This window comes from Pagrus pagrus, assembly GCF_965226575.1.
Source record: "Pagrus pagrus genome assembly, chromosome: 23".
NCBI classification, from domain to species: Eukaryota; Metazoa; Chordata; class Actinopteri; order Spariformes; family Sparidae; genus Pagrus; species Pagrus pagrus.
In genome coordinates this window covers 16,244,413-16,258,057 of record NC_140205.1, presented here as the reverse complement: position 1 = coordinate 16,258,057, position 13,645 = coordinate 16,244,413, and the positions used below count along the sequence as shown (strand labels likewise).

The 13,645-nt window shown below is 41.6% G+C and overlaps 2 protein-coding genes across 4 annotated transcripts; one reads left to right on the top strand and one right to left on the bottom strand.

The window, feature by feature from the left end:
• Positions 1-1,172: 1,172 nt before the first annotated feature.
• rpap3 (RNA polymerase II associated protein 3) lies at positions 1,173-8,619 on the bottom strand. 3 transcript variants are annotated; one of them, XM_084345823.1, is made up of 17 exons: positions 8,433-8,619; positions 7,193-7,353; positions 6,933-7,094; positions 6,731-6,841; positions 6,522-6,649; positions 6,294-6,415; positions 6,143-6,213; positions 5,898-6,056; positions 5,354-5,481; positions 5,151-5,272; positions 4,702-4,772; positions 4,303-4,395; positions 3,624-3,823; positions 3,314-3,497; positions 2,817-2,914; positions 2,595-2,695; positions 1,173-2,501 (listed from the first exon to the last, which is right to left on the bottom strand). In XM_084345823.1, exons 1-17 carry the CDS (start codon positions 8,464-8,466, stop codon positions 2,416-2,418), a joined length of 2,031 nt encoding a protein of 676 aa, XP_084201949.1. In that variant the 5' UTR covers positions 8,467-8,619; the 3' UTR covers positions 1,173-2,415. The 3 variants fall into 3 exon arrangements, with proteins under 3 accessions (XP_084201949.1, XP_084201948.1, XP_084201950.1); XM_084345822.1 differs by having other exon boundaries at positions 6,933-7,097; positions 8,433-8,615; XM_084345824.1 differs by lacking the exon at positions 8,433-8,619 and adding an exon at positions 7,570-7,724 and having other exon boundaries at positions 6,933-7,097.
• Positions 7,997-10,843, top strand: atp23 (ATP23 metallopeptidase and ATP synthase assembly factor homolog). The gene is made up of 6 exons (XM_084345825.1): positions 7,997-8,397; positions 8,660-8,705; positions 9,503-9,584; positions 9,675-9,812; positions 9,999-10,082; positions 10,164-10,843. Exons 1-6 carry the CDS (start codon positions 8,250-8,252, stop codon positions 10,365-10,367), a joined length of 702 nt encoding a protein of 233 aa, XP_084201951.1. The 5' UTR covers positions 7,997-8,249; the 3' UTR covers positions 10,368-10,843.
• The last annotated feature ends 2,802 nt before the right edge of the window (positions 10,844-13,645 follow it).

Sequence of the window (13,645 nt, the reverse complement as noted above, 5' to 3'; positions counted from 1 at the left end):
TCATTGTGAAACCCAACAAAGAGCCTGTAGGTGAGGAGATGTTCAGCGTGGATGGGTCCACGACAGAGCTGCGGTGTTTGACCGACTGCTTCCCCGTCTGCTCCATCACCTGGTTCTACCGCGGCAGGCTGCTTTCTACAAACGCCTCCATATTGTTCACACCTGTGACACCTCCATATGAGACTGCCCTCACCTGTGTGGCCTTTAACTCAGTGACAAAGAGAAACAGAACGGCAGAGACCACAGTGGTGGTGCCTGGTAAGACAATATCAGGGGCTAGTCATAGATGATCCTCTTTAAATGACTGATTCTGGTTCTGTTGAGCAAAAAGACCTTTGGTTTATGTAGCGCATTTCTTCTCTTGCAGATGGACCAAAGAATGTGATAATTTCAGGACCAGACAGTCTTGAAGTCGGGGTCTCAGCGAGCTTTACGTGCTCAGCCGAGTGCACTCCTTCATGCAGCTTCACGTGGACCTTGTATGGGAAAACTATGACGGGAAGCGGCATTGACATCACTGTGAATCGCTACGTTTCCCAAGAGTCCATCAGCTGCCAGGCTGAGAACACATTCACCGGGAAGATGGCGACGTTCAACGAGACGCTCAGTGTCTCAGGTAGGCTGCTGCTGGAGGCGTCAGTGTTGTCAGACAGTTTATTATCTGTTTTAACTCTCATTTATGTGCTTTTCACTGCAGATCCTCACTGGTGTGGATGTTAAGACTTCTCCTCTGCAAGTGCTCTGGTAATCTTTCTACGTGTGTGGATATATTTGCTCAGCTTTGTGTTGCTGACTGATGGACTGGTGACCTGAAGAGGGTGTTTCCCTGCCTTGAGTGCAGTGCACTCTGGGACAAGCTCCAACCTCTTCTTGACCCTGAAGATTAGACAGGTATAGAGAAAAGACTTTATGGATTGTGTGCTTGAGGAATACGTTTCTGGGTGTTATTTACACAAGGCTTATCATTTTCTTTGATAATGTATTCCCATTTGTCTTGCCAAACAATATATACTATGATACTTAATAAACAATGAACTACTGTGTTAAATATACAATGACCAACTGTACTCATTAGTGTGAATTCATCACTCTGATGTGACACATTTAAGATTACGGAGTTATAAACTGTTTTACTTCAGAAGTTACTGACTCAACAACAACACACGCACAAGTGAAAATAAAATACGCCTTTATTTGTAGTTCACTCTCTGAAAACAGAACAAAATCTGTGACTCAAACCGAACACCTCCGTCACTGATACAGTTTTCTAATCTTGTTTAGCCAAAGCAGCGTCAGGATTATTAGGTAGGTTTAAAAGGGACAGTTCAACCCACAATCGAAAATTCATATTTTTCCTGTCACCTGTACTGCTATTGTTTTGGTGTCAGTTGTTGTGTTTCGGAGATATCGGCCGTAGAGATGTTGATCTTCTCTTAAATATAATGGAGCTAAATGGCACTCGGCTTGTGGTGCTGAAAGTGCCAAAAACATACATTTGAAAAACTCAACAAAAGTGTCTCTTTCCAGCAATCATGACCCGGTTACTCAAGGTAACCCACAGACCTTGTTGTGAGGCATTTCATCAAGGAACCATTTTCTTTTCATATCACAGCACATAAAGAAGTGTCTGATATCTCCAAAAATGCAGCAACTGACACCAAAACAACTGAGATGGATAAATAGCACTACAGGTAATTGGAAAGATATGTATTTTTGATTTTGAGCTGAGCTGCTCCTTTCAGTATGGGTGGAACCTTCAAACAGGGCAGAGTACTCACAGAGACCGAGCCACATCTTTAGGCTGCATTCAGGTTGAATTAGAAAGTTGGAAATTCACACTTCCCTGTAACAGAAAATCCCCTCTGGTTGAAAGTCTCCGTCACATGTAACTATCCGACTCCATTTGACTGAATCAACATGTTTATGGAGCTCAAAATTGAATTTCCATGAAACACACAGATAAGTTTCCACTTTCTGTGTAGTTTGATAAAATGCAACATCTGAGCCCAATGTGTTGGATGTGCAGACTCTACTACATCTTTAACCAAACATCAGAATATAAAAACAAAATTTTTCAGCATTGCATGCTCATAAATGGTAAAACATATACATTTATCGATGACGACATTAGCTGCTGCACAAGGAACAGGACTCTACACTGTAAGTTTCAACAATTTATGAATTTCCAACTTCCAACTTCAAATAAATGCAGCGTTATGAATAAAGAAAGAACATGAAATCACATTTCCACAGGTGAATGTATGTAGCACAGCAGTCCGATTTAATAAAGGTTGAACTGAATGTAAGTTTATTCAGTATTGGAATATAACTACACTTTTCCATCGGCTTTGAAAGCAATGCATTATTGTGTGCTGAACTTGAAAGTCTATCGAACTTTAGATCTAAATCCAAACGTCAAACTCCGTACTTCTTCTGTAAGGTTGTGACAGATGACGCTTCCAGCTCAGCTTGGTGGAGGAAGTCAAACAGTTCTTTCACAACTAGAGGAAACAAAAGTAGTACAGCAGTTATCAATATGATGGCACGTGTGGTTGAGATACAGTAAACTGTAGTACGTCAGAGAAGAGACTTACGTTTCTTCTCTGGGGACGACATGAACATGACAGCCATGTCGAAGCGTCTCACGCTCGCTAGACTCTTGAGGACCTCCAGTGTGACGGCCGGTGCTTCGTTCCTGCATAAGACTGGTGTTAATATACAGTACAAGACTACTTATGTAACCTGACTATGCTGAGCAGATGTCCAGTTTGCGTGTAGATTTCTTTTTTTGAGCATTTTTTAACAAAAAAACTCACTTGATGTAGAAGTCATGCAGGGTCGTCAAGATCTGATTGAGAATGTTAGGTTCGAGGGGGTTGTGGAAAATGTTCACGTACGCTTCAGGCTTGATTTGCTGTAAGACAAGAACAAAACAAGGCTCAGCAATATTCATATTCAGGCGTTTGGTTTGAATTCTAATGTGTTTGTAGATACTGTTTTTTGTAAAATGTAAAGTCTCTCAGAAATATCCGCAAACATGGTGATTTAAAATTAGATTTTAATTATTTCTGTGGAAATCAGACCCGGTTGACACGGCAGTGACAAAACATATCATGACCGTCATGAAAGAATAAAAGAATAAGCAATAAATGTCCTCAGCTCACATCAATCTGCATAAGCACGCCTGCACAGTCAACACCACTGCAGTGCTGACAGCTTATAATTACACTGTCTGAACACACTAATATCATCTTGTCAGCAGTAAATTACAGTGTGCGCAGGCAGCTTTGTCCTCTTCAAACACGCGGCTCACCCTCAGATATCTGTAAATCACTTCAGGCTGGTTTCCGATCTTACGGAGGTCAGCCTCCAGCTGGAAGCTGTTGGTGGGTGGAGGAGGCAGCTCTGTGACTGTCGGGGAGGGGTTGGTGGACGGTTGAGGAAGATGAACTGTTTCCGCTTCTGCTGGTTGTTTGGTCCGTCTGTTTGACGCAACTCTGGGGAACAGGAGCAGGAGGAGTGTTTACTTGGTGGCAACAATGCAACATTCAGTGCTTTACAGACATGCTAAGAAACAAATAACATATCCAGTGTCATGAAATAAAAGAGGCTGTGCCGCTCACTGGTCAGATGAGTCTGATGGGACTTCTGCTATCTCCTCGATCTTGATCATCTTGGCGCTGGGTGATGTCGACAGTGGAGAGGATTCGTCCTCAGCCTCCCTCATCACCTCCTGGATGAAGGACGTGGACCCACCTGACTCCACCTCAGACACTGATACCTTTCCGCTCACTTCTTCAATGTCAATCCTCCTCAGTGGTTTCTAAAGAGCATTGGATGTTCAGCGTCAGTCAACATTGTGACACAGTCTATGAGAAAAACTCTTCACAAACAAAAAATTGTCTGTGTCTGTCCATCTTTTAATAAAACAGCATCAGATCATTGATCGACTGAATCCTAAGAACAATACGACAAAATGAAGGTGACAGAATCCAGATGTTCAGTCTACGTTAATGTCTATCCTGCCACCTGCTGGACAAATAATGTTAAAGCATGCTGTGAGCACAGGAAGTGAACCGCTAGATAGAGGACACACATGAGACAATTTATACGTTTCTTGAATTAATTCACCTGCATTTCCAAGTAACAACTTTATAAAGACAAAACATCATGGTCACATTTGTGATGGTCTGTTCAGCATATATTTGTATTTTTACTTATTAAATTTACTGTCTCCGATGTAGAAAAAGACTTCTGCATTGAGGAGGAACTATCACTGAAAATAAACAGATGTGAACTCACTGTTGAGCGCAGATGTGTTGGTTTGTCTATCGGCTGAACTGTTCTCCTCTGGGTGCCGTCTGGTGTTTGAAGAAGGCCACTGGGACCCTCCGCCTACCACCACACAGTGACAATAACAAGAGAGAAGTGAAGTCTGACATGTCCATTAGTCATCTGTACATGAGATTCAATTTAATTAATTATCCTTATACTAGTTCTCACAGCCGGAGAGGCTTAAAACACAGTAATGTTGTGATGGTTACTGAGAGAGTGAAGTTTATTCCTCACTAACAACCAACAGCACAGACTGCAAAAAGCAGAGTAGAGATAATGATGCAGGATAGTTTCTACCAGTCACTTAATTACCATAATCAGCTATCATTTGTTTACTTTAACTAATAACTGGATCATCAAACTTACAATCTGGAGTTTCTGGAGCTCATTCAGGGCCTGCTTGTTCCCTGGTTCCAGTTTCAACACCTCCTGGAAATCTGTAAAACACACATACACACACACACACACACACACACACACACACACACACACACACACACGGACAAATTAACAGTCAGTAATTGATAGCAATAATACTTGCACATATTAATTCAATGCAACTTCATTTTAATTAAACTCTTGTTGAATTTTGCATGTTTATTTAAAGCTCATTTAGAAATGAACAGACTTCAGCAGTGAACTGACTTGAAACAGAATAAAACCAATTTAACAGCATCAATTAAAGATGAAAATAAAAGCAACTACAGAGTATCTAACAGAATGTGACAGCTTTAATGTCTTCATTGTGTTCAAAGATAGACTAAACGTAGTTGCTGCTGTTTGCCTCTGGAGGAAAGTGTTGTTCTTCACATCACCTTGTTTGGCCTCCTGCAGTTTTCCTAAAGCCACCCTGGCTGTGGCACGGCGAGCCAAAGCCTTGGAGTACGTGTTGTCCAGAGAAATGGCTTTGGTGCAGTCCTCCTCTGCCTCCTTAAACCTGCAGCAAACGTTTATGTCCTTTAAACGGAGGCACACAAAAACATGCTGGAAGAATAAATATAAGAAATGTCGTGCTTACTTCTCGAGCTTGAGGAAGGCCATGGCTCTGTTGGCGGGCAGCAGGACGTTCATGCTGTCCGCCTCCATGCCTCTGCTGTAGCACTCAACAGCCGCTTCATACTTCCCCTCTTTGAAATAAGCGTTCCCCTGAAAGACACGTTCAGAAAACATCACCACTTACGTAAACCTTTCCAACGAAACGCAGTATGATTTGATAACAATGTTACTTTTATGACGCTGTCAAATAAATAAACTAAACTGATATTAGTGTATCCTTATCTTTTCTCAGAGAACAGCACGTTGAAACAGAATGAATATACATGCAAACAATTAAATGAATCAATAAATAAATAAACTAAAATCTGTGCAGCATTCCAATGTTGATTTTGAACTCACATGTCAACAATATAAATGAAGCTTCAAACTATTTAAATTCTATCAAAAATGTCTAAAACATCAAAATTACTCCTCACTGACATTTTTATGTAGGAGCCTCTGAGATATGAGCAGATGAGACCGACAGGCACACTGAAGCATAACTGGTGAACCACAGCAAAGCTTACTCTGTCTTTCTGTACAGCCGCCTCCTGTCGTCTCTGCTGCTCCTCCATCAGTCTCTGCTGCTCCTCCATCAGTCTCTGCTGCTCGGGGTCCACTGTGGGAGCCTCCTGTGGTTGCATGGTTTCTTCACTTGGGGCGGCTGGGGCTTCATTTCTGAGGCTCTGAAACCAGCCAGAGAACGAGAGGAAATAAAGGGGGAACAACTTGAGAAATGAGGCTAACCGCACAATGATCATTTCACACTCACCTCTTCGATTTTCTTAATTTCTTTCTGTGCTTCCACGTTGCCGGGATCGAGCTTGAGAACCATCTCATAATCTGTTCGGAGATAGATTCATATTGTCATCTCAGGGCTCTCAAGTTGGACAGATGATCTAATCCTTTAAACAGCTTGTCACCTTCTAATGCAGATTCATATTTCTTCAGTGCGAACCGTGCCGCTCCTCTTCGCGCATACGCTTTGAAGTAGTTGCTGTTCAGAGCTATCGCCAAGTTGCAGTCGGACTCTGCCACAGCATACCTGCAAAGAACAAAATCTCAGTGATTTACAGAAGAGAAAAACATGTTAAAATCCATCTTTGCATTGGTGCATTTACTGAAAAATTATTAAGATAGCAGCCGTTTACTTTTTGAGTCTGAAGAAGGCCGTGGCTCGGTTTGTGGGAAGCACAGTGTTGTAAGGGTCTGCACCCATCCCTCTGGTGTAACACTCAATGGCATCGTTGTACTTCCCCTCTTTGAAAAGCGCATTACCCTAAAAGTAAAAGTGTAATGTGCATTAGAAAGGGGTAATCTCTTCTTTTCTTTCCCCGCAGTACTTCTCATACCGATTTACCTTTTCTTTCTCAGCTAGCGCTTTCTCCTGATCGACTGCAGCCTCCTCAGAGTCTGACTCATTAGACTCTGCGGGACTTTCCTCCTTATCCAACTCTGACAGAGCCTTGTCCTGCCAGCACAGGAACATAAATCTTTAGTTAACTACTTAATGATGTCACAGATCATGCTACGTGTATTTCTGTGTGAATGTATTACAATACCACATCAAACTTGTCCCATGATCGATAATCATATGCTTTTATCCTTGAGTCTTCCTTGGACTCGTCTCCCTTTGCGTCTCCATTGCCTGCCGGCTTTGTCTTCTTCTTCTTCTTTTCCCTCATCTTTGTTTTGTAGTCTTTGTTGCGCACAGGTGGGAGCTGCTTCTGAAACACAGAGACAAAAAAGCTGCTGACACATGAAGATCACCCAGTACATTACCTGCTCCTGAGATGGATGGATGTCTACAGCAGGGACAAACCTGGACCTCCTCGAGTCCTCCCGTCCTCAGCTCGTCGTCCTTCTTCTTGATGTCCTTCTCCCAGCTCTCCAGGTCCTTCATGAAGCTGTGCATATCCTCAGCATTTTGCCGCATCTGAAGCTGTAACTCAATGGCTTTGTTTCCCCCGGACATGTTATTCCCTGCGAAACAGACATTTGTTTGGGACAATTTCTTAACACTTGTTGCTGAAGTTGTTGTCTTGAAGTTGCTGTTGCAGCCAAGAGGAAAACACGAGAATCACGCTGTCATGCTTTCGCGGCTAGCAGCAGGCTAGCTAGCTAGCAAAAACAACAAACATAAAAGGCAAATAAAGTAAATTTAAGTGACTCTGTGGCTACTTGAACCTGGTAAAGTACCTGGCGCTTCTTTCTCCGGTTGATAATTACAGTTAAAATGTAGCTGCAGTTAATTTGGCTCAATACTACAACAAACCGTGTCGTTATTCATAGCTTTCTGTTTACGTTCACAGCCATGACAGCCGAGTACCAGCAGCCTTTGCGCTGCCGAGCGTGCGCTGTGCGTAACCAAAGATCGTCTATATGACAACAGATAACTTACTCCAAAACCATTTTCCTCGATTGTTCATTTGTAAAAACAAACAAAATATAACCAAAATAAATATACACAAATATCTATATTAACGGTGGCCCCTGCGCTCAACTGCCTTGTCTTATTAAAAATAATTGTACAGACAGTTTAACTGCGTTGGGTACTGTGCTCTCTAGGTATAGTTTCGGTCACATATTGCTCGTCGAGTTGACGTATGTTATAAATAGATGGTCTTTACAGTCCTGTCTCTAACAAATCGCATTTTATATAATTTTTTCCCCAATACTGAATTAAATAGAGTTGTGTTTCTAACTTTTTGAAAAAGGAGTGATGCCAATCAAGTAAAAAATAATGTCCCCCTTCATTACCTTTGACCTATAGCTACCACGTGATCTACCAAACAGTGATGACCTCTCTAGGTAGCTAGCGGTAGCTAACCAGGGGAACTTATGCTACCATTTCCAAATTGTGGACAACATCTCTCACAATGGAGCAGCCTAAACAAGAAGAGGACTATGGATACGATTTATTCCCGGAGAGGCACGCGCCGAAGTACAAGAAGGGATCGATCGGGGAGAGCCTGTTCACTTTCAGCCACAAGTGTCAGGTCATGCTACAGTTCGCAATGGAAACTAGTGAGTATGCTAGCTACCTAGCTAGCAAACGTTACCCTCTAATGGGAATGTCATCTCATCTGTGAACATCTGACGATTCTGATTAAGACTTCTCTCAAATGTCTTTGTAAGTAAGATACCCGTTAACGTTTTAACCCCGCTGACAGAGCAGCAGCATTCAGCGATAGCTATTTTAGCTAGAAGTGGTTCCTGTCAGTGACTGCTAGCAAGCTAACGTTATTTAGCTGCAGCGTTAGCTAACTGTTTTCTGTGCTTGTCCCAGGTCCGTACGCCAAACTCCTCCTCAGTGCCATGAAGAGTTCCGGATGGTACGTATCATGTTTACACAGAACAAATAATAAGCTTGTAAGTGTTGATATTGTCATTTTTTAAAATGCTTTATTGAACAAGATAATCACAAACAACAAGGATCTTCCATAATGGTATTAATAGAACACAATTGGGCTGATGAGGAGAAAACAAAATACAAAGGATACAAATAAAACAAACAAAACCAGATCATTAAAATATTAAAGCTAGGCAAATTAAAATAAAATCAGAAATTCAATACATAGATGGTCTTCAATATGAATTAAAGGTTGATACATTCAGGAGATTTACAATACAGTTTAAATGCATTGTCAAAAGCATTGGACATGGGAGGGGTTTTCATATATTTGGCTTTGTGTGTGTAATATTTTGCCATTATGAGTTTTATTAATAATCAGATGTTCACGTTTCTCCTTCGTTACATTACAGCCACATGTGATTTCAATTCAACAGATACATTTTTCATGTTTGAACCATTCTTCCAAATGTTTCAGAAATAGTTTTGAGTGGCTGCAAGTGGAGAAAATGTGCTCTGTGGTTTCAATATCTAAATTGCAAAATGAACAAGTATTGCTTTCGAAGTTGAATCTTAATCTATCTAATCTAAAAGAGATTCACAGGATCATTAATACATGTAAACATTACTACTGTCATTACTGCATTATAATATATATTTAATAATATTTAATATTATAATCATGTCAACCTGCCTCCACTTCATTGGCACTTTCCTAACAATTTTTCAATTTTGAGGTTATTTGTGCCAATGTCACTTTACTGTCTCCTCTCAACACAGCAAAGCGTTCAAAGATCGACATTTCTCCTGTGAGGACTGTGACGGGACGGTCAGCGGCGGCTTCGACGCAGCTTCTTCTCAAGTACGAACGAGACCTTAAAAATAAAGCAGGTTCTGATGGAGTTAAAGAACTTGACTGTTCAACATTAATGAGACTTGTGTTCGTTTGCAGATCGTTTTGTGTCAGAACAACATCCACCAGCAGGCCCATATGAACCGTGTGGTCACGCATGAGCTCATTCATGCCTTCGACCACTGTCGGGCCCACGTGGACTGGTTCAGCAACTTCAGGCATCTAGCTTGTTCTGAGGTGAGGATTTGAGGTTTGATTTAGATGTGAGAAAAGATAAATAACAATCATCCACATCGTATTTTCAAATGCATGTAAAACCTGTTCTAATGGTTTCATCAAACCACTCAGAAGAAATATAATTTTCCCGCTGACCTATATGTTTTTTTTTCAACCATCCAAAGACTTTTTGTATCCTTATTTCAGATCCGGGCAGCTAACCTAAGCGGAGACTGCGCCTTTAAAAATGAAGCCGCCAGATTCAACTTCGGCCTCCAGAAGCATCATCAGGTAATCGCACGAGGATGAATCTGACTTTAAGTAGCTGGTTTCAGACTCGGATCTCTAACCTGGTTTTTCCCCCCTGGACAGGAGTGCGTCAGAGGCCGCGCCCTCCGCTCCATCCTGGCTGTGAGGAACATCGGCCGAGAGGAGGCGGAGAAGATAGTGGACGAGGTCTTCGACACGTGCTTCAACGACCACGCGCCATTCGGACGAATCCCGCACAGCAAGAAGGACGCTAAGTTCGCCTACAGAGATTACGAGAACAGGGATCGATACTACGCTAACATTTAGTGTCGTCACGTATGTCAACTCCCCCCCCAAAGGGTGCTGTGACTCGCGGTGAGCCTCAGAGCCGCGGTCGGTGTAACAGAATGAAAGTGTGTTGAAAATGATCAGATATCCCTTCAGAAGGATTTTTTTTTTTAAGAGAATGAATCGTCCTTGGAAACAGGAAGCAAAGGAAGGAGTTTCGGTACATTTCATCTTCTACCCTCTGGACACTAATTCTGCATAAAGGGATTGTGAGAAGTGATTTCACTCTGGGAAGGAAGCATTAGATGAGGCCCCAGCGATTTATTTGTCTTTTTTTTAGGTAATCTAACGGGTGCTTTTAAGGAAAAAATCCAGGATTTCCTTTGACTTTCTGCTCTTCATCTTGTTGCCACATTGACCTCCATTAATTTCTTGTAAATACAGCTGATTGTGCGTAAGTTAAACAGAATGTGTTTGAATTAAAGTTTGATTCCTCTGAAAAAGTTATTAGTTGTTTGTGAGGACAAGAGGGGGATGTCGGGTTCGACCTTGGCGCGGAACGTTCTAATGAGCGACTCGCCGCAGGAGCGCGTTGCTGATTGTGAACACATTCATGTCTAATCCCAAGAGAGGAGTCTTTAAATTAGCATGTGAGACGAGTAATGCGAGTAAAGTGAGAAAAGTTCCTCCACAACAACACGGTCAACTTTGTTCACATCTGTGCCGCCACTGTAAAATGTCACCGCTGACATCTTTATTGGACATTAGCATTTAAAGAATCTCGTATCCCTCCGCAGAGATTAATGAGGGAAAAAGTTATAAGGGAATTAGCCTCATAATCCTCCTCCTCCACTCCTGCCTATCTCAAAGACAACACCCTCTGCATCATAATCACAAAGTCACTCGGCGTGTCTGCTGTTGGAGTGTAATATGCCACTTATCTCAACACTCTCCTCTTTAAAAAAAAAAAAGCCACAAAAACACGACATGAGCGAGTGGGACGTGGGTGGGACGGGACGAGCAAAGAAGATTAGGTTAATTTTAGAAGCTTAGCAGAGAAAATGATGAAAACCGCTTCAAGGCAGTGGGATTATAGTGAGACAAACACAAGGAAACAAAAGGAGGGAATCATATTTGGATTTGTGCAATATCACACACCCGAGTAGGCTAAATGAAGAAATCATACGAAACAATAGAATTACTGCTGGAATGTTTCGCATATCAAATCCCAGCTGCTAAACACATTTGATACAATTAGACACGCAGAACAAGGTTGTTAATTTGTAAGCTGTTTTATTTCATAATAGCTGCAGAGTTCAGGACCGTACTGAGGTCATGAGTCAGAGTCCTCACAACCAACACAAACCCACAATCCAAGGCTCATATTCACTCTGACATAGATAATGTTTTCTAATAAGTGATGATAACTCTCCCTTGGTTACTAAATTAATCAAATTATGATGATGGCTACAGCCTGACAGTTTAAATGCATCTGGCTGTGTGGTTGCAGATTGCGACCAACTAAATACCCCTCGTCTCATCCTCCCTACGATGCCTGAAAAATGGGAAAGGCCGTCTCAAGTTAGTGTTTGGTTTGTCCGTCCTGGGCTACTGTAGAAACATGGTGGTGCAACATAGGTACTTTTACTCTAGTACTGTAGGTAAGAACAAAACATACTGGAGTATTTCCATTTTAAGTAACTTTATACCAAATCTCAGAGGCAAATGTTGCACTTTTGACTCCACTGCATTTGTCCGACAGCTTTAGTTTAGTTTTTACTTTTAGAAATACAGTACAATACAATGAAAACCATGCATCTCCAAATTTGGCATTTTGAATGTTAGTGATAAAGTGAAGGATTAGTTGCTCCCTCATGTGTGGAGGAAACTCTCCCTCTTAAGCTAAATAAAGTCTTTTAAAAACCCTCCTGGATTAGCTGGGGGAAAAAATCATGGTCACAAAGCTGGAAACAGGCTGTTTTTCTGAGCTCATGACAGGTTGACTTCTCAAAGCAAAGAATACGATGCATTGTTGTAGATTAACTACACACTAGTATATAAAGTAGTTACATTTAGCTCAACCTTAAACATCTACTGCACGGCATTAGACTGCAACAGAAACATTGATGCAGCAGTGATATTAATCCAAAAACATCAGATATAATAGTAAAAAAACTACATGGAACATTTTACTGCAGAATGACTTTTACTTTTCATACTTTTTACAGTACATTTAGCTGATAACACTGATAATTAGGTGAGGTATTGAAGGCAATACTTCTTCCAACGTTTCGTCATTTGATTAATTGTTTGTACAAATATGTTGATAAATGCAGATTTAAAGTCAAATAAAAATGTGTGCATGCAGCAGAAAGAAAGAGAAGATGACTGGATGCTCTATTTAACATAATGTAGGCAAAAATTGCATCAGGTGCTCTTGGAAAACGGGAGAAAAGCGTGATGCCTAAAGCAATCCAGGCTCTTGAGAAGCAAGGAAGGAAATATTAAAAAGCCTTTACTGTTTTGGCTAAACCATTAAAAGGGCAATCATTAAAAACCATCAGGTCTCCATCAGGGCTCCCAGTCTACAGACGTTGTTGTTAAAGACACAGCATGTGCTCTGGAGAACGTTCAGTGTATGCTCAAGCACAGAAATGAAGCTGTAATTTCTCTATAACATGCATTTAATAACACTATCACTGCCCCAGCTGCTATACTGTGGTCACCATGTGTTGTAGATCTGTAATCATCTAGTCTCAAACCTGCAGTACCACCTCAGTCCTCCTGATGGCAGCTTTGTCCACTAATCCTCATCACCACCATGAATCCAATCCAAACTTGCAAAGAAAGTGCTGTCACCGTTTTACTGATACATATAATTGAATCCATTTAGTGGCGTACGGTTCCAGGTGAACGTTGAGCCTTTTATGAGCGGAGATAGGGGCGCAGTAATCAAGTTGCCGCTGCGAAGACTGACGACTTTCATTATTCCACCTATTTAAGCAGGCGGCACCCACTGTGATCTAATTAGGATGCTCCGGCAACACTGGAATCCCTTCACTAATCTGCTGTGGGACAACACATTAACCCCGAGAGCACTAATGAACTCGTCTCATTAATTAGAATAATGCCAGATTTAGTTGTAGCGTGGAGAGGCGATGAAGTGCGAGGACACCCACTTGCCTTTGTGAAGTTTCGAGGGTGTCTGCTCTCACACGGGGGTGGAGGCGATAGTGAGAGGCTGCTGTATTATTCATGCTGAGATATTGGTATTTTTCTGCACAATACATCTCCTCGAAATGTGTGATGAGCTTTGG

Bases quoted from the DNA above. Each gene is read 5' to 3' on its own strand.
- rpap3 (XM_084345822.1), bottom strand. From the start codon at position 8,466: ATGTTCACAGATGAGATGACATTCCCATTAGAGG. The intron at 6,214-6,293 runs GTGACAAGCTGT...ATCTCCGAACAG, and splicing joins ATATGAATCTGCATTAGAAG to ATTATGAGATGGTTCTCAAG. The intron at 3,498-3,623 runs GTGAGCGGCACA...CCTGTTCCCCAG, and splicing joins CCATCAGACTCATCTGACCA to AGTTGCGTCAAACAGACGGA.
- atp23 (XM_084345825.1), top strand. From the start codon at position 8,250: ATGGAGCAGCCTAAACAAGAAGAGGACTATGGATACGATTTATTCCCG. The intron at 8,398-8,659 runs GTGAGTATGCTA...TGCTTGTCCCAG, and splicing joins ACAGTTCGCAATGGAAACTA to GTCCGTACGCCAAACTCCTC. The intron at 9,585-9,674 runs GTACGAACGAGA...GTTCGTTTGCAG, and splicing joins TCGACGCAGCTTCTTCTCAA to ATCGTTTTGTGTCAGAACAA.